The sequence below is a fragment of the Myxocyprinus asiaticus genome, chromosome 9 (assembly GCF_019703515.2).
Source record: "Myxocyprinus asiaticus isolate MX2 ecotype Aquarium Trade chromosome 9, UBuf_Myxa_2, whole genome shotgun sequence".
Taxonomy (NCBI): domain Eukaryota; kingdom Metazoa; phylum Chordata; class Actinopteri; order Cypriniformes; family Catostomidae; genus Myxocyprinus; species Myxocyprinus asiaticus.
The window spans coordinates 8,967,520-8,995,225 of NC_059352.1; the positions used below are offsets into that span (position 1 = coordinate 8,967,520).

General features: G+C 41.6%; 1 protein-coding gene across 2 annotated transcripts in view; it reads right to left on the bottom strand.

Moving 5' to 3' along the window:
- The window catches only part of LOC127446655 (chemokine-like protein TAFA-2), a 148,007-nt gene that overhangs the window by 40,025 nt on the left and 80,276 nt on the right, over window positions 1-27,706 (bottom strand). For both annotated transcript variants that reach the window (XM_051707763.1, XM_051707764.1), the window contains exon 2: window positions 1,147-1,259. In XM_051707763.1, coding sequence (XP_051563723.1) covers window positions 1,147-1,258 — 112 coding nt within the window. In that variant the 5' untranslated portion in view covers window position 1,259. The remainder of the gene's footprint in view (window positions 1-1,146; window positions 1,260-27,706) is intronic.

The following is a 27,706-nucleotide window of genomic DNA, read 5'->3' on the forward strand; positions in this document are numbered from 1 at the left end:
CAAGTGCTACAGGAAGCGTGGGGTGAAATGTCACCTGAATATCTGGACAAACTGACAGCTAGCATGCCAAAGATCTGCAAAGCTGTCATTGCTGCACGTGGAGGATTTTTTGATAAGAACTCTTTGAAGTAGTTTAAGAAGTTCTGAAATTTTTTTTCAAATTGTAATAGTAATTTTTCACATTATTAATGTCCTGACTATAGATTGTGATCAATTGAACGCCACTTTGGTGAATAAAAGTGCCTATTTCTTTCCATAAGGGCAAAATCTGTACATTATTCCAAACTTTTGGCAACCAGTGTATTACAAGGACACTGTAAAATTAAGTGTTACCCAACTGCTTAATATACAGTAAAATAAAAAATAAAATTTGCCATACAAACTGTTGCCTTCACTATTTTAAATTCAATGAACACATAACATTTTACAGTGTATTTGTTGTTTGAAGTTGCCTTGGGTTCAGTTACTCAAACATTATTTATTTCTCGCTTCAGTTCCTGTTATGCTAAAGTTTGCCAGGCAGTCCCTGTGGATGGGTCTCATTACTGCAATGTGTATTCACATCTTCCACCTCTCGCCCAGGGTTTATTTCTCTTTTACTTTGATGCTTTCTCTTTTCAATGAGATTTCTGTTACAGGCTTGACACCTGCTCCTTTGGCATCCCTGTTGGTCTTCAACTGGGGTCCACTGACCTAACCATGCCTTTGCATCAGGACAGGATATAACCTCATAAAACCCCAATGCTACACTCCTTTCATACAGCCTCTATCTTGTGTAAATGATGCATTTTTATATGAATCTCCGCTTTTTATTAATGCCATTTCATTATTACAATCTTACATGTTCTAAGTAATCTGCCTTGTAAGGAAGCGAGCTTGAATCTTCGTGCTTGTTTTGTTTCAAGGTAAAGCTAATTGGAATGTTCATTCTTCACAAGGTCAGGCAGGGCTCTTTGCAAATGAAGGACACAAGGTTGTTCAACCCCAGGAACAATTTAATGTAATTGCTGTTCATGGACTCGAAGAAAGAAGGGCTTCAGAACTAAGCTAAATACCACACTCAATTGAGCAACCTTTCATTTGATAGTCTGTTTCCTATATTTCTACCATTCAACACTACTGTGTATCTGTTTGCATGTGACTCACCAATATGGCTGCGATGTGTTGAGGCCAAACTCAACTGGCCCCAAAGAGACAGCAGACAGATGCCCAACAGCAGCAATCTCCTGCCCACATGCTGCAGTTCCCTCTCCCGCATCCTGCAGACATACAAAAACATAAACGGCTACGTTTAGTCTGAACAATTAATATAAGACTCAATGACATCAGGTAAAATGTACAGTCAGTAAACACCTCATTTATCTTAAATATTCCTGCAAATTTAGAAAATCAGTGTTGTGGCAGTGCCACGGTTTAACTGATGGTATCAGATGGTAATACTGTAGTATTTTGATACCATATTAAAATACTATTCTACTAACTAAGGAACTTCAAATAATACTGTGGCTTTACTACCATAACCACACAAAAAATGGCATTACCATTATATTTCCAATATATTTTTGTGGTAATATCATGGTATTTTTAGGAAGGGAATATTCACATTTTATCTAATTTCTTTTTTTCACAAATGTAATATTAACTGAAATACTTTACCTTTAACATATCGGTAATTATGTCAAATATTAAAATAATACTTGAAATATACTATAGTATTGTTTCATTACAATATTTTAATACTATTTTACTTAAACAACACTAAGTATATCATTGCATTACCATAATGGAAGTTTCTAAAAACATGTTCCCATGAACGGAAGAGCCATAGTATAATTTTGTAAGGGAATGTTCACATTTTACCCAATTTACTACAAAAAGATATAGTATCAGGTGGTAATACCATTGTATTTTGACTACAGTCTTGTTTGATTACCATATTTATTCATACTATTCTTCTGAATTCTCTAACTGGAACATACTTCAAAGAATATCATGGTTTTACCATTATAGCTGTATTATCATGATTTTTCCATGGTTCAGTAATGGTATCAAATGGTCACACTGTGGTATTTTAGCATATTTGAATACTGCTGTAACTTACTACAAAAATACCATAGTGTAGTATCCAAAAAACATGGTATTGCCATGGTTTTTCAATAGTCATTTTTTATGGTTGTACCCCGATACATAATTTTAAGGTAATGTTCACATTTTACCCAATTAACCAACAAAAATAGATTGTATCAGGTGGTAATGCCATGGTATTTTGACATACTACATTATTGTTTGATAACCATATTCAAACTATTCTTCTGAATTCTCTTCCTGCAAAGTACTACAAAGAATACCATGGTTTTACCATTATGTCAGTATTATCATGGTTTTACCATGGTTCAGTAATGGTCTCAAATGGTCACACCATGGTATTTTAGCATATTTAAATACTACTGTAATTTACTACAAAAATACCATAGTGTAGTGTCCAAAAAAACATGGTATTGCCATGGTTTTTCAATGGTAATTTTTTTATGGTTGTACCCTGATACATAATTGTAAGGTAATGTTCGCATTTCACCCAATTAACCAACAAAAATAGATTGTATCAGGTGGTAATACCATGGTATTTTGACATTTACTGCATTACTGTTTGATTACCGTATTCAAACTATTCTTCTGAATTCTCTTCTTGGAACGTACTTCAAAGAATATCATGGTTTTACCATTATGTCAGTATTATCATGGTTTTTCCATGGTTCAATAATGGTATCAAATGGTCATACCATGGTATTTTAGCTTGGCATTCACTATAGTATAGTTTGATTATCATATTTAAATACTACCCTAATTAACCAACACTGTGATTTACTACAAAAAAATACCATAATGGTAGTATCTAAAAACATGGTATTGCCATGGTTTTTCAATGGAAATTCTTTATGGTTGTACCCTGATACATTATTGTAAAGTAATGGTCATATTTTGCTCAATTTACCAACAAAAACAGAACGAATCAGGTGGTAATACCATGGTATTTTGACATATACAACAGTATAGTTTGATTACCAAATTCAAACTATTCTTCTGAATTCTCTTCCTGTAAAGTACTACAAAGAATACCATGGTTTTACCATTATGGCAGTATTTCCATGGTTTTTTCATGGTTCAGTTATGGTATCAAATGGTCATACCATAGTATTTTAGCTTGGCATACACCATAATATTGTTTGATTACCATATTTAAATACTACTGTAATTTACTACAAAATACCACAATGGCAGTGTCCAAAAAAAATAAATAAAATGGTATTGCCATGGTTTTTCAATGGTAATTTTTTATGGTTGTACCCTGATATATTATTTTAAGGTAATGTTCACATTTTACCCAATTTACCAACAAAAATAGATGGTATCAGGTGGTACCTCCATGGTATTTTGACATATACTAAAGTATTGTTTGATTACCATATTCAAACTATTCTTCTGAATTCTCTTCCTGTAAAGTACTACAAAGAATACCATGGTTTTACCATTATAGCAGTATTTCCATGGTTTTTCCATGGTTCAGTAATGGTATCAAATGGTCATACCATAGTATTTTAGCTTGGCATACACTATAATATTGTTTGATTACCATATTTAAATACTACTGTAATTTACTACAAAAATGCCAGGTTTTTTCAGGTGGTACCTCCATGGTATTTTGACATATACTAAAGTATTGTTTGATTACTATATTCAAACTATCCTTCTGAATTCTCTTCCTGCAAAGTAATCCAAAGAATACCATGGTTTTTGGTTTTCCATGGTATATTTTTATGAAACAAAAACACTCAAAATTACCCTAATTACCTTAAATAGCCCTAAAAAATACACCATTTAGAAAAATGTTCAATCTAATACCTCAATACAAAAGATACAGTCAGTTAAACAAATGACAACATGACCCATAAATCCTCAAAAATGTGTGATCGTTTAGAACGCAGCAGACAGGAGTCCAAGCAGCCATTAATTTTCTCAAATATCAGCCATCCTTCAAACGTGTTAGTGAGTGACACAGTCTCGCTCTTTGGCGGTGGTCTGCTCTTGTCTGGAAAACACAGTAATCTTGATATACTATCAGAGGCTGCTGGCCAGCAATTCCCTCTCTGTCTTTGTGAGGGGTCCGGAGGGACCACAACACACAAAAGCAATCAGACACTCATTGCGCGCTGCCAAGCTTGTGTTCCACTCGTGGGTGGGTGTTGGGGGGCGGGGGTGCAACAGCAGCATCACAGCCATCATTTCAAGTCTTTTGCCAGCATCTCTACTCAAATTACAGCAAAGATGGGCTTCATATGAAGGCTGTGAGGTTGCTTGTTTGGCAAGGACTCTGAGGCTTTTCTGCATATGTTCAGCAGTTAAATACTGGGGAGACATTGCTGACCTTCATTATACTACACAAAAAGAACATTCTGTTGTGTATTTGACTGCAGCAACAGCATTTGAATAACCCAATTTGAGGTTTTGATTTGTATTTGAAAATACAAAAATCTTTCAGTCACTCTTTGTGAGGCAGAAAGTGAAACATGTATATTATTGAGATTTTAAAAAACACACAGATATCATAGTTGAACTAGATTTTAACATTTTCAAAAGGAAAATGTGAGAAAATGTGATCGTGCATACGATCTTCGAGATGAGGTTCTGGTCCCATGGAAACCAGGAAGTAATCGCGTTCACATAAACAACGGTGAGCGCGATTTAGAGGCTTTTTACTCCACTGACCATTAGGTTTAGGGTTTGGGTTTGGTTGTTGTGTTTGGGTTAGGAGTTAATCAAATTTGCAATCCTGTTGATTGTATTACATTATTTACAACTAAAAAAACAACTCACTTTTGGTGCCACCCTGTAGACATTTCACCCAGTAACTGGTCAACAACACTTCCAGCTTCAGTCACAGGGGGAAATGGTTCGATTTCGATTCCTGTTGCCTAATTTTTCTAATTAAGCTCAGCTCTAAAGTATTTCATCGGATATTCTGGATATTTTTAGCAATACAATAATTTTAAAACATCCTTATCAAATAATCACGAGCGCTTAGAAAAGTTGTGGAAAATTTAGAACTTTAAAGCTGCACTATGAAACTTGAAATTGCAAGCAATTTGCAGAAGAACACATTACGTCAGTCGTGTTGCTCTTCTGGCGGATGAATCTTATGATTTGAGCTTACTTGGACATCGCCTGTGTTATCATGACTGGGAGATCTTCAGATTCAGAGTCATAACGAGCTGTTTTCATGTCGATATTATGTTATACGATTAAACATTTAAAACAGAAATGTTACTTGCTTTGATGAAGATAAAAACACTCTTATTTACATATTTTGAATTAATGAATTTTACACTTATAGTGCTTTTCTGACACTACACTCAAGCGCTTTTACATAGAAAACAGGGGACTCAATCACCTCAGTCACTACCGGTATATTTTAATATGATTATTCAAGTGTTTTATCTACTATTAACGTTTGCATTGTACTACACTTATCAATTTAAGAGGTGAAACTTGTGATATGGCTGATATGAGTTCAATGGAAGACTTCAGCATTTTTATATTATATTGTACAGCCTCAGTTGATAATGCAAGTGAACCGTAATACTACAATAGTATGTATATGCAATGCACACAATAACACCCTAAACTAAAAATATAAAATGAGGATTCAATAATGATGGGGATAAAATATACTTTATTAAACATGAAAATGATATGTTTAAATATGCAATAAAACAATTACAAGTCAATTTCAGAAGTCATAAATATTAGTAAACGTCACAGTAACTTCCCCCACAATGTAGATACATCGCATCGGCAATGTTTGATTCATACAAGCATGACAAGCAATATTAGCTTCAACAACCCTACTAGACAACATATCCAAGCATTAAAGCAGGTAAACAAATTTGCCAAACAGATAACAGATAAACATGTATTCAGATTGCTGGATGAACTGTGTGAGTGTGACTGACTGAACTGAACGTAGTTTCCCCAGCCAGAACATGTGACAGCCAGTTCTTCTTTCCTGTGTTTACGGACATGACGTAATGACGCAAGGATGAATGTCATAAGCAAGCGAGTTCGCACAAAATCTGACCCGACAGCTCAAAATACAAATAATTTTTATAGGCTTACCATAGTGAATCGGGGTAAGGTAAGGACATTGTTTTAAACACTGATTGTATATGTACTCAATCAATAATGGCAATTTGTTAATTTTTAACCAAAATATATTACGTAGTGCAGCTTTAAGCAACAGCTGCGATTGAGAGGACTATGGCTTTAATTCACTTTAACTCACTAGTTCTTGATGCTGTACTGTAACCATCTACTACGGGAGAATACTTTGCCATAGTCGATACTACGTGACATATTATGTAATTAAATGTTATGTTTTACAAGAGATGATATGAAGTGAGCACAGTAAGTAGCCTAAACATCCTCCTCAAAATCCATATGTTAAATGTATTAGCCACAGATGGTTAGAATAGACTTTGAATTGTATCAAATATCAAAAATGTTAAAAATAATATCTTGGTTGTTTAGACTTACTGAACAAGAATAAAACTTTTACAAGAATAAAAACTATTTTTCTTGCAGTAGTGTATCATTTAAAGGAACAGTTCACCCAAAAATGATAATTCTCTAATTATTTACCCTTATGCCATCTAAAACTCATATTGTTTCATACTCCAAAATGGACATAAAGGCAGTATAAAGGTAATGGCAAGATTTATAGTGAAAAGGGAGTTACAATTTGGTCGAAACCGATCGTACTACTTTCGAGGACATTGATTAAACCATATGAGTCATGTATGGATTACCTTTATTCTGCCTTTATGACCTTTTTGAAGATTGGAAGTGTTGGACCCCATTGACTTGCATTGTATGTATATATTTACTTCAAATCGCCATCAAAATATATTTTTTATGTTTCACAGAAGTATTAAAGATGTGGTCCGCCAAGCAAAAACCTTAAGTGTTAGCAAGCACCAATAATAAATGGCAAATTATGCTCTTTCTTATCCTCAATTCGAAAAATACACAATTATCCTTGCTCAAGTTCTCAACAAATGGCTGGCACAGCTGAGCTTGTACTGTAGTATCATTCCTTTTTTCTTTTTATCTCTCTCCCTTTCTCGCCCCATAAGCACAATTAGCCTCTCTGGCTGCAATAACCGCACAAAGCCAAAGGGGTTCACAACCTTATGAGGTTGCTGACAAGTCACTGCCATTGAGGTATTGAAAACACACAGTGTAAACAGCTGATGTCGCCCTGCGTGCACCCAAAGGGCTTGCATGTATCGATTAAAAAGTGACGTGGGTAAATAGGAGCCAAAGAGGTCAGGTGTTTTTTTTTTTCTAACAAACCCAGGCGTGTAACAGAGCTTACCTAAGCAGACATGTTTTGGTTTAAGGGCGGAACAAACCTTCAATGGTGTTGTTTTTAGCATGTTAAGAAAAAAGTGTAACCTTTGACAAGTCTTCACACCATCCAAGCAAATCCTCCGCTGCAAGACACAGGACCTTATCCAGAGTAAAATATGCAGCCTAATAAGCCTTTTTTAGAATGGGTGAAGTTTACACACTGCACAGCTACCTACCAGCTGGCTACCATTACAATGAGACAAACTGAAAACTGCTATTTTGCATTCTAAATCCAATTTTGTGGAAAAATGTCATGACTTTTGGAGATAAAACCTGCAATTTTTTACACACTGAAACATTTTACACAAAATGGAATTAAAAAATGCAAAATAACTATTTTAATTTCCAACTGGATGCCACTCACATGTGATGAGGTCACAAAAATGTATACTATTGTTTGAAATGTTTATTGTGGAATGATGCCAACTGTTTCATGTACTAATTTTAACAAATAGTGGGCAGTATACAGTGTATAAAGTACTGTGTAGTATTTACTTTTATGCATTTGGCAGGCACTTTTATCCAAAGCGACTTACAGTGCACTTATTACATGGACAATCCCCCCTGGAGTTAAGTGCCTTGCTCAAGGACACAATGGTGGTGGATGTGGGGATCTAACCGGCAGCCTTCTGTTTACCAGTTCTGTGCTTTACCAGTTTTGTTTGTGCAAAGTACACTATTTAGTACAAAATAAGCTAGTCTACCATTCCAAACATGTTCCAAACATGCCCGTGTTTTCCCCCAAAAAGACTCGTAGCAACCTTAGAGACGGTGTGACTCATTTTCAAATCACATAAACATACCAGAGGGAGGAAAGAACCAACAAGCTTTATTAAGCAGCTTCTCCCAAGACTGATAATCTCTCTGCATTATGTGTAAAACTCTATACACCTCAGGGATGCTGACAAAACCAACTGATTGACGGTGTTAAAGACAAAAGTGAAGGTGTTTCATGAAGCGTTCAAAGAAGAACAGGCATTAAGAGCAAAACAGCACTTGGCAAACGCAATAAAGTGAGACAGAAAATGAGGAACACTCTCCACCACCTGTTTTCCCCAAGAAGAGCGAATCACTTTCAAACTAGCAATCCAGCCCACCACGGCTGGCTAATTAGTCCCTTTGGAATGCCCCTCGTACAGATGGCAACATGTCTGACATATTTATTTTGGTCTTCGTCAAATCTCTCCTTTCTCGGGGTTCTCACCCTCCCACTTCATAATGGAGATGGTGATTGGATTTTATCTCGCAGATGTAGAATCAAGCAAGCTCTTCGGGCTTGCTTGACCTTCTTGCGTGGATGTAAGTGTGCATAAATGTCTGAACGATAAAAAGAGCAAAACACAGAGGTTCCCAGGCACAGTTCCTCGTGGTGTTTGAAGGAACCAGGCACACAAGACTTGCGTCTGCTAGCGTGCCAACTGCACGAGTGCAACTTGAGATCTAGACATCTGTGGCGAAGTGGGAAATCAAAAAATGGGAAGGGAGAGAGGAGGTTTGAGAGATGGAAGGATAAAAAGGGAGTGGAGTGCGGCCTCAGGTATAGTTATGGGACCACAGCGCCGTTGATGGGTCTTGACAAGCAACAGCCAGAAGGAGAAAACAGAAGTTTGTGTGCCAACCATTTTTCCACCGAGACTTCAGAGGTTTTCGACAACAAATCATCTTCAAAAACTAGCCCTGCATTCAAATATGCGTACTTGCATACGTGTTTTTTTTTTTTTTTTTACTGAATTCAATACATACTTTGTAAGTACGGTAAATCTATTCGGCGTAAGCCCACCAATCTTTCTTAGGATTTTGGGTATGCCCACCTGAAATAAGTGATGATACGTATGGCTGCAAGAACAACGAGTAGGCTTTTGACCCGGAACTTTCAATCTACTAGCGTGATGCTGCAGCACCTTTGAGTGTACAGAGCTTGTCTTTAAACGTGAACGGAGCGGGAGGCGGAAGCGCAACTGATGGCACTGGCAAGACAGACAGTCCGACTAAGCTGATCCACCAATCAGAACGTTCATTTCAGACGCAATTGGATATTAGCTAACCAATCATATTTTCCGTTTCAGTAAGGGCTGGGACTTTTCCAGCATCTAATGCTGATACACAAGCATCCCTAGAATAATCATAATTTGTGTTGTATATTTATTTCCCTGCTAAACATAAATATATACACTTAAATTTAATGTATGCAATTAAACTTTGTGAAAATACTGCATGTTTTTGCACAAGTGCTAGTTTTTGATGCTCTTCACAGATGCTGGACAACTGTGTCCCTTAACTACACTGAACAAAGTTAAAACGCAACACTGTTGTTTTTGCCCCCATTTTTCATGAGCTGAACTCAAAGATCTAAGACTTTTTCTATCTACACAAAAGGCCTATTTCTCTCAAATATTGTTCACAAATCTGTCTAAATCTGTGTTAGTGAGCACTTCTCCTTTGCCGAGATACTCCATCCACCTCACAGGTGTGGCATATCAAGATGCTGATTAGACAGCATGATTATTGCACAGGTGTGCCTTAGGCTGGCCACAATAAAAGGCCACTCTAAAATGTGCAGTTTTATCACACAGCACAATGCCACAGATGTCGCAAATTTTGAGGGAGCGTGCAATTGGCATGCTGACTGCAGGAATGTCCACCAGAGCTGTTGCCCATGAATTGAATGTTCATTTCTCTACCATAAGCCGTCTCCAAAGGCGTTTCAGAGAATTTGGCAGTACATCCAACCGGCCTCAAAACTGCAGACCACGTGTAACCACACCAGCCCAGGACCTCCACATCCAGCATCTTCACCTCCAAGATCATCTGAGACCAGCCACCCGGACAGTTGCTGCAACAATCAGTTTGCATAACCAAAGAATTTCTGCACAAACTGTCAGAAACCGTCTCAGGGAAGCTCATCTGCATGCTCGTCGTCCTCATCGGGGTCTCAACCTGACTGCAGTTAGTCGTCGTAACCGACTTGAGTGGGCAAATGCTCACATTCGATGGTGTCTGGCACTTTGGAGAGGTGTTCTCTTCACGGATGAATCCCGGTTTTCACTGTACAGGGCAGATGGCAGACAGTGTGTATGACGTCGTGTGGGTGAGCAGCTTGTTGATGTCAACGTTGTGGATCGAGTGGCCCATGGTGGCGGTGGGGTTATGGTATGGGCAGGCGTATGTTATGGACAACGAACACAGGTGCATTTTATTGATGACATTTTGAATGCACAGAGATACCGTGACGAGATCCTGAGGCCCATTGTTGTGCCATTCATCCACGACCATCACCTCATGTTGCAGCATGATAATGCACGGCCCCATGTTGCAAGGATCTGTACACAGTTCCTGGAAGCTGAAAACATCCCAGTTCTTGCATGGCCAGCATACTTACCGGACATGTCACCCATTGAGCATGTTTGGGATGCTCTGGATCGGCGTATACGACAGCGTGTTCCAGTTCCTGCCAATATCCAGCAACTTCGCACAGCCATTGAAGAGGAGTGGACCAACATTCCACAGGCCACAATCAACAACCTGATCAACTCTATGCGAAGGAGATGTGTTGCAGTGCGTGAGGCAAATGGTGGTCACACCAGATACTGACTGGTTTTCAGACCCCCCCCCCCCCCAATACAGTAAAACTGCACATTTTAGAGTGGCCTTTTATTGTGGCCAGCCTAAGGCACACCTGTGCAATAGTCATGCTGTCTAATCAGCATCTTGATATGCCACACCTGTGAGGTGGATGGAGTATCTCGGCAAAGGAGAAGTGCGCACTAACACAGATTTAGACAGATCTGTGAACAATATTTGAGAGAAATAGGCCTTTTGTGTACATAGAAAAAGTCTTAGATCTTTGAGATCAGCTCATGAAAAATGGGGGCAAAAACAAAAGTGTTGCGTTTATAATTTTGTTCAGTGTATATACATTTTTTTTTTTTTTTACATTTTTTTCTAAATGACAATCAAATCATTTCATCCTTCATAAATTCACAGTATGCCCACCTCTACAGACACTACTACACCACTGAGGCAAACAGAATGCTTTGTTTGTGTGACAGTGTCAAACACATCAAAAACGAAGTCTTTGGTTCAATCGCTCTGATAACTTCTGATATCAGCCAATATGGCACTTTCAAAACTCTGAATAATTTCAGCAGATTGATGGTAGTCAGTTGGCGAAATCAATGGCAATATGAGCAGAGTTTTTAAAGCAGATTCTCTCACATTCAAGTTCAGGCCAGTGAGTGAATTCTACAGTGACTTTCAGGGGGGTTGACTAAGAAGTAGTTCAAAAGAAATCTGTTGAGGTTCATTTTATGCAACCAAAATTGTCTTTTGGAGTCACTAGCATTGTTAGTCAAATATCAAAATTATGAAAGTCCTTAAATAATTTTTAAACAAAATACTTTTTGTGATGTACTTTTCATTATACAGTAAGTACATTTACAATGAAGTGATAAATTATGACAGTCTTTAAATAATTTTTAAACAAAATACTAAAGTTTTTGTGATATACAGTAAGTACATATACAACGAAGTGATAAATTATGAGTCTAACTAATTTTTGAACAAAATATTAAAAAAATTGTTATATCATTCTTGCTATAAGTAAATCAACAATAAAGTGATACATTATGAAAGTCCTTAAATAATTTTTAAACAGAATACTAACTTTTTTTATGATTTACTTTTCATTGTACACTAAGTAAATCTACAATAAAGTGATTAATTATGACAGTCCTTAAGTTTCAATGTTGCATGTCATACTGATTTTAATGGAAAGTTGCTATCATAACTTTTGTTTGCGAGTATCTATTTAGTGCCAACTTTGATTTCATGTATGCTTGAAAGTTACATGATATTTCTGGTATGAAATTTTTACCCCATTCACCAAACAAAAATTAAAAATGCTATATGGTTTATCGACACAATTTGCCGTAAGTTTGGAGAAAAGCTGTGCAAAAGAGAAGTGAACACCATATAGACACAAGAAAGAGAATTCTGCATGATTACCCTCTGTATGAGTTGTAGAGTTGCACATAATTTTCTCTCTAGCTTCAAGAGAGGTACATGAAGAGATTGTCACAATACTGGGGAAGCTAGCCAGGAAAGTCTTGCATATTCTTGTCTGTTGAATAAGTCAAATGCTGCATTGATTCCATGCATCTCACTAAGTCTAGGATACACAGGCTTTTCTTCGCTGTTTTGCTAAGTGATCTTTCCACTTTGTGGCACAGCAGAAACCCTTCACATATACTCCTGTACTCTTCATTTCCAACTGAATGATTCTGCAACAACACTTGCTAAGCCACTGGCAACGCTTTTCTTTCTTAGTCTTTGTGTAAATGTCTGTTGCAACAGCGAATGGAATGAGAGAGTATGTGAGATGTGAGAGTGATTTTCTGTTGTTGCCATACAGAGGTGAAATGAAAGATATGTTTGCATCTACAGTAGTTGAGTGTCATTTCATCTACATGAGCCTATATGACTTAGTTTCACCTGTCCAAGAATATTTCATCTGATTACAGAGTATTAAATGCACACACATACAGTAGGCTTCAGAGACATGTGCACATGACTCTGACTCATTCTGTGAGTGTCTGGCTAAATTCGGAATCGCATACTACAGTACTACTCTTACTATTTCTGTCTCTGTCTTTCACAATTTCACCTTTGTCACTCTGCAGGTCTTTCCTATTAAGTCTCACTGAGAAACAGAGGTCAAAGTTCACCTACAACTCTGTTTGATCAGAGTGTCTTTTATGCTTTGGGTGAAAATACAGTGTAAAAAAAAACATATAATATATATAAAATATAATTATACAATTAATCATATTATTACAAATATGTGTTCCTATTGTCCATCTGACCAAAGTCTTTGCAAACAGATTTGGCACTGACCCGCACTATTGCAACTTCAGACCCTTATGTAAAGAACCATCACTGTATTGCCATAACAATATACAATGGTAATCATATATTTTTGGATGATTCTGTGTATTTAATTCTTTAAAAATGGATGGATGGATGGATGTTTCAGATAGATAGATAGATAGATAGATAGATAGATAGATAGAGCTCTGGAAAAAATTATCAGTTTCTCTGGATTTACTATTTATAGTTATGTGTTTGAGTAAAATGAACATTTTTGCTTTATTCTATAAAGAACTGAAAATATTTCTCCCAAATTCCAAATAAATATATTGTCATTTAGAGTATTTATTTGCAGAAAATTTCAACAAGTCAAAATAGAAAAAAATGAATGTTTTCAGAACTCGAATAATGCAAAGAAAACAAGTTCATATTCATTTTAAACAACACAACCCTGATTGTCAATCACAGCTTTTCAATGGGGTTAAGGTCTGGAGATTGGGCTGGCCATGACAGGGTCTTGATTCAGTGGTCCTCCATCCACACTTGATTGACCTGGCTGTGTGGCATGGAGCATTGTCCTACTGGAAAATCCAATCCTCAGAGTTGGGGAACATTGTCAGAGCAGAAGGAAGCAAGTTTTTTTCCAGGATAACCTTGTACCTGGCTTGATTCATCATGTGTCCTTCACAAAGATTCCAGCCTTGCTGAAGCACCCCCAGATCATCACCAATCCTCCACCTGGTCGTCTAATGGTTAGACGGAGACCTTGAGAGGCCTTCAAGCCACAGTGTCTCGCAGCACTGTTGTGTTGTGTTATCCTGGAAGAACACTTGCTTCCTTCTGCTCTGACAATGTTCCCCAACTCTGAGGATTGGTTTTTCCAGCAGGACAATGCTCCATGCCACACAGCCAGGTCAATCAATGTGTGGATGGATGACCACCGGATCAAGATCCTGTCATGGCCAGCCCAATCTCCAGACCTGAACCCCATTGAAAACCTCTGGAATGTGATTTTCTGCAAATAAATGCTCTAAATGACAATATTTTTATTTGGAATTTGGGAGAAATATTTTCAGTTCTTTATAGAATAAAACAAAAATTTTCATTTTACTTAAACACATACCTATAAATAGTAAATCCAGAGAAATTGATAATTTTGCAGTGGTCTCTTAATTTTTTCCAGAGCTGTAGATAGATAGATAGATAGATAGACAGAAAGATAGATAGATAGATAGAAGCTACCATCTAGCTCATTTTCAGGGGGAAAGTCCCTAGAATACAAGCTAAGTTGATTTTTAAATTGTATTTAAATTGGCAATGCAATCAGTATGCGACCCTGACTGCATTTAACTGTGTCTTTGATCTAAAACTTTGGCTGTGGCTTTTTTTTTTTTTAAGTTCCCAGTTTTCCTGTTTGCAAACTAACAGCATTTTTTCCATCAAAGCTTGACTTCTCTTCTCCAAAGCCCAAGATTTCAGTCAAGCAAACGATTGCTAGATGCTAATGCTAAAGCACAAGGGGGAAATCTGACACAAATTGTAAGCATTGCAGGCCAGAGCAGCCCTTAATGCGATCAAAAGCATGCTGAGTGGATCTGCAGGCTTCCCCCTGCGCTTTCAAGCTGACACTGTGTCTTTCTGAGCAGAAAATTATGCCTCTGTTTTTGTCAGTCATAAAAAATACTCCTCCTAACTGTGAGCCCTGGAGTCTGAAAGCTCTAATTCTGATGACATAACCCTTGGATTGGCATAAACTGGAGTTAAGAGTTGAAATAAATACCAGCTTAGAGGCAAATAAACTCTAGATTCAAGGCTGGGTTTGTTTTTGAAATTTTACAGCCTTGGAGTATACTGTTTTTGTGTTTGCAGACTAGATGTTTTGATTAATTGCATTTCAGCTAGTTTGCTACTGTTCAAAGAATAATACAAGGTTAAATTTAGTTAAAAATCTTGGTACTTTAATCGATAATTAAAAACATCATGGTTACTTGTGTAACCTCTGTTCCCTGATGGAGGGAACAAGACGTTGTGTCGATGTAGTGACACTAGGGGTCACTCTTGGGAGCCAGAGACACCTCTGGTCTTTGATAAAAGGCCAATGAAAATTGGCGAGTGCTATTTGCATGCCACTCCCCCAGACATACGGGTATAAAAGGAGCTGGTATGCAACCACTCATTCAGGTTTTATGCTGAGGAGCCGATATAAGGTCCGGCCATTTCAGCGGGTAGTTCAGCGTTGTGGCAGGAGGGACACAACGTCTCGTTCCCTCCATCAGGGAACGGAGGTTACACAAGTAACCATGACGTTCCCTATCTGTCACTCATTCGACGTTGTGTCGATGTAGTGACACTAGGGGTCCCTATACGAAACTTCACAATTGGCTGAACTGTGTTACGTGAACTGGCGGTGTGTGGTGGGCAGACTACTGTGTGCCTCATAGCCAGCACACCAGGTCGACACGTAACCTCCCCCAACATAGTTATGAGTGTCGAACGGCCCTTTGGGGACAAGTCGACTACCCAAAATATAGAGACAGGCTAACCCAGTCGTGACCTCTTTTCCCCTTCTTTTTTTCCACTCCCTAAAAAAGAAGGGGGATTATCCGACTGGGCCGCCACGTCTAGTCGGGGGGTGTCCCTCCCAAGGGGAAGACACCGCAGAGACCACATCTCGCCCAAAGAGAGGGGGGGATATTTAAGTGGAAAAATACATCACATGGTCTTTCCAACCATGTGGAGAGTCTTCAAGGTAGATCCTACCCAACAGGGGAGGAGTTACTACAAACATGGAGACTGGGGCAGAGGGGCTCTGCCCAAGGAAGATGCAGTTTGCCAACAGGGAAACGAACTAGCGGAAGATATAGATCGCATGGGGTTAGCCTTACAGGGAACCGCCACATGCGGAGCACCTACCCCAGAACAGGACTCTTAGTTAGCACGTGTACTGGGCCGGCAGCAAGTCTCTCAGAAAACTCGACTGCTACAGGGCTTGGAGGAAGTCAACCAGGGAACAAAGTTTGTGAACACTACTGGGAATTAATGGCGCACGTCTTCAGCTCAAAAGGAGGTGGAAGGCGCTATGTGCAAGCGATACACCCGGCCGGCTATCCCGGGCTTATCCACTTGTACTGTGTGCCACTACCTGGGACAAAACCGGTTCCACCCGGAGGTTGTTGGGTGTTGCCCAGCCTGCTGCTCTGCAAATGTCTGTTGGAGAGGCACCCCTGGCCAGGGCCCAGGAGTCCACTACACCCCTGGTAGAATGGGCTTGTAGCACTACCGGGGGCGGCATGTCCTGGGCATGATATGCCATAGTTATGGCGTCAATGAGCTAGTGGGCGATCCTCTGCTTGGAGACAATGCTTCCTTTCCGCTGTGCACCAGAGCAGACAAAGAGCTGCTCAGAGATCCTAAAGCTCTGCGTGCGATCCAAATAGATGCATAAAGCGTGCACCGGACACAGCAACGACAGGGCTGGGTCTGCCTCCTCCTGGGGCAGCGTTTGCAGGTTCACCACCTGGTCCCAAAAAGGGGTCGTGGGAACCTTGGGCACATAGCCCGGTCGGGGTCTCAGGATCACATGAGAGTAGCCCGGACCGAACTCCAGGCACGTTTCGCTAACAGAGAACGCTTGCAGGTCTCCTACCCTCTTGATGGAAGTGAGTGCAGTCAGGAGGGCAGTCTTCAAGGAGAGTGCCTTAAGCTCGGCTGACTGCAAAGGCTCAAAGGGGGCTCTCTGTAGACCCTGAAGAACTACAGAGAGGTCCGATGAGGGAACGAGGTGCGGTCTGGAGGGGTTCAGCCTCCTGGCGCCTCTTAGGAACCGAACCTGATGATCAGGTCGTGCTTCCCTAAGGACTTACCGTTGACTGTGTCGTGGTGTGCTGCTATGGCGGCAACGTACACCTTCAAGGTGGAAGGGGACAGCCTCCCTTCCAACCTCTCCTGCAGGAAGGAAAGCACTGATACGACTGCGCATCTCTGGGGGTCTTCCCGTCGGGAAGACCATCACTTAGCGAACAGATGCCACTTAAAGGCATACAGTAAAGGCGATGAGTAGACGGGGTGCGGGATCTTGAGCCGCGTCGGGGCAGAATATGCTGGATAGCCTCCATTTACTGCTCCACCATCGAGAACTGCTGGGCAAAGTCCTCGACGGTGTCGCCGAATAGGCCAGCCTGGGAGATGGGGGCAGCAAGGAATCGTGTCCTGTTGGCCTCACCCATCTCGACCAGGTTGAGCCAAAGGTGGCGCTCCTGGACCACTAATGTGGACATCTTCAACCCGAGAGACTGCGCCGTGACCTCCGTCGCTCGGAGAGTGAGGTCGGTTCCCCGAGAGCAGTTCCTGCATCAATCCCAGGGCGGAACTACCCTCGTGCAGTTCCTTTAGCACCTTGGCGGACTTGCAGGAGAGCCATGGCATGCAGGGCGGAGGCGGCTTGTCCAGCGGCACCGTAGGCCTTGGCCGTCAGAGACGACGTAAACCTACAGGCCTTGGACGGGGGCTTTGGGCACCCGCACCAGGTGGCGGCGCTGTGCGGGCATAGGTGCACCGTGAGTGCCTTTATCCACCGGGGGATTGCAGAATAGCCCTTGGCCGCCCCACCATTGAGGGTAGTGAGGGCGGGGAAGCTGAAAAAGTGCCTCCCGTGACCATGTCAGCTCTTCATGCACTTCCGGGAAGAAAGGAACGGGGGTGGGGCGTGGCTTTGAGTGGCGCCGCAAGCCCAGGAACCAATCATCGAGCCGCGAGGGTTCAGGGAAGAGCGGAGGGTTCAACTCTAGCCAACGCTCGCGGCTGCCCCGGAAAAGCATGTCGTCATCTCCGCGTCAGCCAGTGACTTTGCAATTGTCCCCGAAGGGAGGAGCCCAGCTGAGGTTTCCGCATCCGACTGGACGAGCCCGCTCTCCGATGCTGCGCTCGAGAGCTCATCACTTTCGCAGGCTCCGAATAAGAGGTCGAACTCGCCGTGAGATGAGCCGGCGGACTCATCCGGAAGCCCGATCAGGGCAGACGAGCGTGCTGGGGAATGGGAGGTCTGTGGGGGAATACCCGGCGGAGGCGGTCCCATTGGGGTCCCCAAATCGCCCCCAGTGCTAGCCGCGTTGGCCTCATACCCGTGGGTAAAAGGACTGAGGCGGGGAGCCTCTGGGGTGGCTTGCTTTCTTACAAAGGCGAGCCGCGACCGCATCGTTGCCATGAGCATGTCCTCGCAATGAGAACATGACCATCCACGAATGCTGTCTCCACATGAGCAGTGCCCAGACACAAAAGACAGTGATCGTGACCGTCAGAAGGCGAGAGATAATGAGCGCAACCAGCAATAACACACAATCGGAAAGACATCTTTAAAAAGACACGTCTTTAAAAAGACGTTCCGTGTGTGCCGCTCTTTTAGAGAAATATACTCTTTTAGAGAAATATACTCTTTAAGAGAAATATACTCTTATTTCTGCCGAAGCACCCAGGGGCATTCTCTGCATTGCACCAGTGCAGAAGGGGGAGAAGCCGCTGAAATGCGCCATCAGATCCAGCAGAGGTGAATGAACAGTCGTGGGAATTCAGCTCAGTGAGCATGACCGTTCGGCTCCGAAGAGAAAATCTGAATGAGTGGTTGCATACCAGCTCCTTTTATACCCATATGTTCGGGGGAGTGGCATGCAAATACCACTCGCCAATTTTCATTGGCCTTTTATCAAAGACCAGAGGTGTCTCGGGCTCCTAAGAATGACGCCTAGTGTCACTACATTGACACAACGTCGAGTGAGTGACAGATAGGGAACTTATTTTCTACACACATATTTGCATTGTTATTAAACATATATGTATTATCACTGTAGATAGAGTTAACTTTCTTTTTGTCTTTTTTACCAATTAAAGATGCTGTACATAATTTTTGGTTGAAATGGCATGCTGAAATGTCCCTATTACCTGACATATATCACAAAATGAGGTGTTCTGTTCTTGTCTCTGTGACTTTGTAAATGGCAAACAAAAATGAGACCACAGATTCTTTGTTTAGCCAATCAGGTATCAGGGTTTTACTGGCCTAAATTTGACTGAAGGCCACCTCCACACTAATATGCTTTCGTTTGAAAACGCATCTTTTTCCTCTATGTTTTGGCCTTCCGTTCACACTGAGACAGCGTTTTTGACAGCGAAAACGCTCTCCCAAGTGGATACATTTTAAATCGCCATCTTGGCATTGTAGCACGGACAGGTAAAACGAAGATATCTGAAAACGATGACGTATTTGTTGTTATGTAATCCATTTAACCCAAAACAATCAAGATGGCGGCCCTTGTTGTAGCAGCATTGCTTTGCTAGCTATCCACTTTGATAGCATTGTTAAAGATAAATATTACTTTGTTCAGCTTTCACATTGGTAAGTTTACTCAGAATTGCTGTCTGGCGACGGAACACGAGAACAATTGTGTTTCAGAAAGTACATAGAACAGCAATTTTTCGCATGTGCAGTAAGGGGATTTAAGAGATTTCATATGTTTTAGTGTGGACTAGCAACTTTTGGAAAATGCTTGAAAATGGCTATATACACAGAAAATGTTTTGAAAATGAAAATGCCATTTTTAAATGTATCTGGATGTGGACGTAGCCTAATGCGGAGTTCAGACCGAGCGCGTCTATAGCGTTAAAAAAGCTAGATGCAAGATTATTTTATTTAGATTATTTCAAGACACCTGCATTCTGTTCCATTTGTTGCAAAGTTAAGCTCAATCAACAGCATTTGTGGCATAATGTATATTACCAAAAAAAAATATTTCGAAAAAGGCAAACACAAACCACAAACTCTATATAGAGGAGCGCACAAAGACCTCTGCTTTTGACTGCTTTGACGGTACTAATAGGTCTCTTCACAATACCTACTGAGGAAGAATTCTGATCTAGGATCAGAAGTCTTGCTCTCTCCATTAGTCTAAGTCAGCAAGCTAAGAGAAGACGGTATGCCCTTAGAACAGCACTGCCTGGTGAACAGGACCGAAGCTGCCTTGCATTATTCACAGTACTGGCTGACAGGTTTGGCTTCTCCATTTGCTGCCCTGCTGTCAAGACGCAGCGAGCATGCAGACTTACATTATTGACCAATGCAGCTTGCAAAGGGGAAACAGGCGAGGAGAGGCAGAGAAACAGAGAGTCCATAAAAGCGTTAGCAGGATAATCAGAGTTTAAAGCAGCTCTTTTTTGCACCATTCTACCATGGAATAAAAGCACCACATAATGAGCAAGCACAAGGAATAAAGGAGCTATGAAATAAAGAAAAAGAAGTATTACCACAGTGCTGCCTCACACTGAGATTATTCAATTTCTGGGATAGCAAGTCATTACACACAATTTAACTGGGAAAGGATTTTCTGTTTGTGTTTTTTACCCTGAGATGGTTTATGGTTATAACAAGGCCGTTTTCTCCAAGGAAACAAGGGAGGCCAGGCCTCCATAAAATGTGGATTATCAACAATAGTATAACAATAAAACAAAATGAATAGTACGAAATATAAGATCAAACAGTATGCAAATAGATGAGCGACAGTTTGCAGCAACAAATAAAAGCTACACAAAATATGCTTTTCATTATTTTCATCTGTTTTATTGTAGATTTTATTCTTGAAATAATGTAAAAAACACATAGGGCCCTATTTTAAGAGCGCTAGCGCTAAACGCAGCACTATGTCATAAGTCACAGGCGTGAAGTCAATGGACATGACCATGAAGTTTTTGTATTTTTAAAGCATACGCTAAGTCTAGGTGCTAGTGGGATTGGCGAAATTGCACACGCAAAGCGCTAATGGGTTGGGTGAAGCGCAATATAATTCTCTAGCACCATCTGCGTCCTATTATATAGTCTATTCTCTCAAGCACCAGCGATATAAACAAAGACAGCACATTCATAAGAAGTTGGTAGTGTGAATGGACTGTATGCAATGAATAAGAATAATGGAAATATTAACTTATGCATCATGTGCAGTTAATCTTGTGCATTAACTGCACATGATTTTGAAAAATTGAATTCATTTATTGAAACACGAAAAAAATTAACCAAAAATATTTCTTCATTCAAATTAAACTTCAAACGAAACAAAAATATAATCAAAATAACGAAGTGGTCAAAAAACTCATACCAAGTCCAAACATTTTACTTTCCAATTTCTTCCACCGACCCCTTTTACAGTGACTTAAAAATCACTCTAAGACAACAGGTGGAAAAATATTCATACAAATTCAATCATAAATACAATTGTAAATATAAACATAACAAGAAGAATTGAAAAATAAACCATGACCTAAAGATAGTATAACACAAATCTCATAAATATTTGTTTCATAAAACTGATTTCGGTGTAGGTCAGGTACATTATTTGATGTTCCACTATATTTTCTGAGTTTGGACATTAACTTTATTACCACCTCCTGGTGGAATCTCCAAACTGCAAATGCAGTAACTGAGTTTGGACTTTGCGCTGAGATAAGATGTGCTTTTGAAACTTAGCGCAATTACCTATTTCTCAGGAAAATAGCAAGTTGCGCTTTGAGCCAATTCATGTACATACAATACACCCTCAGTTTACGTGCATACACCCACAGATTGCGCAAACACTCCCGCCAACACCCACTTGCGCTGGCTCGAAAATTGCACTTAGAATTAGCGCTCTTACGAAAATTGAATAAGATGTAGTGCTGAGCTTTGCGCACTCACGAAAATAGAGCCCATAAACTTTTACAAATACAAAAGGCTAAATATTTGGTTTAACTTCATATCAAATCAATCAAATCAAATCACTTTATTGTCACACAGCCATATACACAAGTGCAATGGTGTGTGAAATTCTTGGGTGCAGTTCCAATCAACATAGCAGTCGTGACAGTGATGAGACATATACCAATTTACAATAACATCAAATTAACACAACACAATTTAAACATCTGTTATACACATAATTACACTCAACAATATACAAATAATAACATACACTGTACAGTAAACAATACGCTGTTTTTGTTTTTTGTTTTTTTTTGTTTTTTACTATATAGGTACACATTATTCAATAAAAATTAAAAATTAAAATATATATAAAAAAAATATATATATATATATATATATATATATATAGTATATATATATATATATATATATATATATATATATATATATATATATATATATAGAATGTACAGTATTGTACTGTATTGACATTCAGGCTGTCGGTTGATAGTCAGTTGTTAAGAGAGAACATAATATAATAATAATATAATTTATGACAGTCCGGTGTGAGATATAAGAGTAAGAGTAATAAAGTGCAGTGCTGATGTATATTGATCATGAGAGATCAAGAGTTCAGAAGTCTGATTGCTTGGGGGAAGAAGCTATCATGGAGTCGGCTGGTGCGGGTCCTGATGCTGCGATACCGCCTACCTGATGGTAGCAGTGAGAACAGCCCATGGCTCGGGTGGCTGGAGTCTCTGATGATCCTCCGAGCTTTTTTCACACACCGCCTTGTATATATTTCCTGGAGGGAGGGAAGCTCACCTCTGATGATGTGTTTGGCAGTTCGCACCACCCTTTGCAGTGCTTTGCGGTTGTGGGCGGTGCTATTGCCGTACCAGGCGGAGATACAGCCAGTCAGGATGCTCTCCACAGTGCAGGTGTAGAACCGTGTGAGGATGTGGCGGTTCATTCCAAACTTCCTCAGCCGTCTCAGGAAGAAGAGGCGCTGATGAGCCTTCTTCACAACAACTTCAGTGTGGACGGACCATGTGAGTTCCTCAGTGATGTGGACACCCAGGAACTTGAAGCTGCTGACTCTCTCCACCGGTGCTCCATTGATGGTGATGGGACTGTGTTCTCTGTCTTTTCTTCTGAAGTCCACCACAAGCTCCTTTGTCTTACTGACGTTGAGGGAGAGGTTGTGCTCCTGACACCAGTGTGTCAGAGTGTGCACCTCCTCTCTGTAGGCTGTTTCATCATTGTCAGTGATCAGACCTACCACCGTCGTGTCATCAGCAAACTTAATGATGGCATTGGAGCTATGTGTTGCCACACAGTCATGTGTGTACAAGGAATACAGTAGTGGGCTGAGAACACAGCCCTGTGGGGCTCCAGGGTTGAGGGTCAGTGATGAGGAGATGTTGCTGCCTATTCTAACCACCTGGCGTCTGCTTGACAGGAAGTCCAGGATCCAGCTACACAGCGAGCTGTTTAAGCCCAGAGCCCGGAGTTTCTCATCTAGCTTGGAGGGCACTATGGTGTTGAATGCTGAGCTGTAGTCTACAAACAACATTCTCACATAAGTGTTCTTTTTTTCCAGGTGGGAGAGAGCAGTGTGTATTGTAGATGCAATGGCATCATCAGTGGAGCGGTTGTTGCGGTAAGCAAACTGCAGCGGGTCAAGATTGAGTGGCAAGACAGAGCAGATGTAATCTCTGATTAGTCTCTCAAAACATTTGCTGATGATGGGGGTCAGAGCAACAGGACGCCAGTCATTTAAACAAGTTATTTTTGATTGTTTTGGAACAGGCACAATGATGGATGTTTTAAAGCATGTGGGGACCACAGACAAAGAGAGGGAAAGGTTGAAAATGTCCGTAAAAACACCAGCCAGCTGGTTCGCGCACGCTCTGATGACGCGGCCCGGAATGCCGTCTGGACCCGCGGCTTTGCGGATATTCACCCGTCGGAAGGATCGGGTTACATCCGCTACAGAGACGGAGAGTGAACTAACCTCTGTAGCTTCAGCCGCGAGAGCTCTCTCCGCGAGGGCGGTGTTATTTCCCTCGAAACGAGCATAAAAAGTATTTAGCTCATCCGGTAGAGAGGCAGCGGCGTTAATGGCGGAGTTTTTATTCCCTTTAAAGTCCGTGATGATGTTAATTCCCTGCCACATGCTTCTAGAGTTGGTGGTGTTAAACTGTCCTTCAATCTTGCTCCTGTACTGGCGTTTTGCTGTTTTGATAGTTTTTCGGAGAGCATAACTGGCTTGTTTATGCTCCTCCGCGTTCCCGGAATTAAAAGCGGAGGTCCGCACATTAAGTGCCGCGCGAACATCGCTACTGATCCACGGCTTCTGATTCAGATAGATTCGCACAGTTCTGGTCGGAATCACTTCCTCTACGCACGTTCTGATGAAACACATTACGCTATCAGCGTAAAGCTCGATGTCGTCATCAGAGGCGGACCGGAACATCTCCCAGTCCATGTGATCAAAACAGTCCTGTAGCGTAGAGTCTGATTGGTCCGACCAGCACTGGATCGTTCTGAGGGTGGGTGCTTCCTGTTTCAATTTCTGCCTGTAAGCGGGCAGAAGCAGAATGGAAGAGTGGTCCGATTTGCCAAATGGTGGGCGGGGGAGGGATTTGTAGCCATCCCGGAACGGAGAGTAGCAATGATCCAAAACCCGGTCCCCTCGTGTGTTGAAACTAATGTGCTGGTGATATTTTGGTGCGACTGATTTTAAACTGGCTTTATTAAAGTCCCCGGTCACAATGAACGCGGCCTCAGGGTGCGCGGTTTCCTGCTCACTTATAATCCCGTACAGTTCCTTGAGTGCCCGGTCTGTGTCGGCTTGTGGGGGAATGTACACAGCAGTGATAATGACCGCTGTGAATTCCCTCGGTAGCCAGAATGGTCGACACAGAAACATAAGAAATTCCAGATCAGGAGAACAGAAAGACTTGATGGAATGTACGTTCCTCTGATCACACCAGGATTTGTTGATCATAAAACATACACCACCTCCTCTAGTTTTACCTGAGAGGTCTTTCGCTCTGTCCGCTCGGTGCATGGAGAACCCCGCGGGTTCAATGGCTGAGTCTGGAATCTCCGCAGACATCCAAGTTTCTGTTAGGCAGATAATGCAGCAGTCCCTCGTCTCTCGTTGGAAAGAGATCCGCGCTTTCAGCTCGCAAAGCTTGTTATCCAGAGACTGAACATTTGCCAGTAGAATAGTGGGTAGCGGGGGTCGATTTGCGCGGCGTCTTACTCTGATGAGAACGCCGGCTCTGTTTCCCCTTTTCCTCTTGCGTTTCCGCGGCCGTGCTGCCCAGACAAAGGGCTCCGCTGGCGTGTTTGCATTGAGGAATGTGAAGTCCGGTTTTCGGTGTGAGATCGCTGAACCAATGTCCAAAAGTGTTTGTCTGTCGTAGACAATGAGGCAGACAACATCCAAGACAAAAAACATAAGAATTGTAAACAAAACAAACAAAACATTGCTATGTTGTGTCGGAGCTCGCAATGCAGCAGCCATACTCGGCGCCATCTTGATTCCGGATATCAAATCACTGTGTAGTTTTTTTTATATATACTGTTAGCAGTAACAGATAAAAGCTACACAAATAATGTTTATTATTAATAGGCTAACTGTTTTTAAAAAATGTTAAAAACAAACTTTTACGCATACAAAATCCATAAGATTTAGATTTTTTTAAAGGAATAGTTTACCCAAAAATGAAAATTCTGTCATCATTTACTAACCCTTATGTTGTTATAAATCCATATGACTTCTTTCTTCCATGAAACACAAAGATGTTTGGCAGACTGTTAGCCTCAGTCACCATTCATTTTCATTGTATGAATTGAATGGTGACTGAGACTGTCATTCTGTCTAAAATGTCCTGTTGTGTTGCACAGAAGAAAGACATTCAAATAGGTTTGGAACAACATGAATTTGCACTCATTTTCACTATTTTTTTAATAGATTAAGGGAATTAATTTCAAGACAAAAAGAAGTCACTCTGTGCCATTTGCCAAACATTTCAGATGACATTCACTTGTTCTGAATCGGCACATACATATTTGCTTGTTTGCAAAGCGTGCAATATCTTTGGAGGGCAGCTAATACAAATTACGAAAGCTCTTCCCCGTGTGAGATGACTCTGACATTAATTAGATATGTAATTGAGTTCTCTGGCATGTTTGGACAAGCTAATTCTCAAAACAATTTTCAGCCTTTATTCCTTTATTTCAGTTGTTAGCGTTCCGCAATCCTGAATTCTTTAAAATCATTACGCAGAAGGAGTTTTTAAGGGCCACTTCTGATGAATACAGATCAGCTCAAAATCACAGCTTCCCTATCTGTCTCTCACTCGATGTTGTGTCAATGTAGTGACACTAGGGGTCACTCTTGGGAGCCCCAAACACCTCTGCTTTTTTTAAAAAAGGCCAATGAGAATTGGCGAGTGGAATTTGAATGCCACTCCCCCGGACATACGGGTATAAAAGGAGCTGGTATGCAACCACTCGTTCAGATTTTCTCTTCGGAGCCGAGCAGTTGTATTCAGTGCACTAAATTCAATTCCCTCCAAAGACGCACCTCAAAACTGCTCGGGAAGACGATGAGTTCTCGAGCGCAGCTTCGGAGAGCGGGCTCGTCCAGTCTGACGCAGAGGCTTAGGCTGGGCTTCCTCCTTTGGGAACGATCGGCCAGTCTCACACCGACGTGGAAATGATGCACATGCTTTCCCGGGTGGCCGCGAGCATCAGGCTAGAGTGGAACCCTCCACTCTCCCCTAAACCCTCGCGGCTCGACGATTGGTTCCTGGGCTCGGGGCACCACCCACGTCCACGCCCCGCCCCCGTTCCTTTTTTCCGGAAGTACATGAGGAGCTGACAAGATCGTGGGAGGCACCTTTTACTGCCAGGTCCCGGTCTTTCAGCTCCCCCGCTCTCACTACCCTCGATGGTGGAGCGGCCAGGGGGTATTCGGTGATCCCCCAGGTGGATAAGGCACTCGCGGTGCACTTGTGTCCACAGAGCGCCGCTACCTGGCACGGGCGCCCGAAGCTCCCGTCCAGGGCCTGTAGGTTTACGTCATCCCTGACAACTGTGGCCTGCGGCACTGCTGGACAAGCTGCCTCTGCACTGCTTGCCATGGCTCTCCTGCAAGTACACCGAGCCTAGGTGCTAAAAGAACTGCGTGAGGGTAGTTCTGACCCGGGATTGATGCAGGAACTGTGCTCAGCGACCGACCTCGCTCTCCGGGCGATGAAGGTCATGCCGCGGTCTCTCGGGCAGGCGATGTCCACCCTGGTGGTCCAGGAGCGCCACCTTTGGCTCAACTTGGTCGAGATGGGAGAGGCGGACAAGGAACGGTTCCTTGATGCCCCCATTTCCCAGGTTGGCCTGTTTAGCGATGCCGTCGAGGACTTTGCCCAGCAGTTCTCAGCGGTGAAGAAGCAGATGGAGGCCTTACAACATATCCTGCCCCGGTGCGGCTTAAGACCCCGCACCCTGTCTGCTCGTCACCGAGGGCATCTTCCTGCAGCAACAACACTGGCTCAGCCACAGCCCACCCCTGTGGCCCGGCTCCGGCATGGAGCCCTCCGTAGGAAGCAGGAGGAAAGGTGGTGGTTTCGACCAATCCTGGAC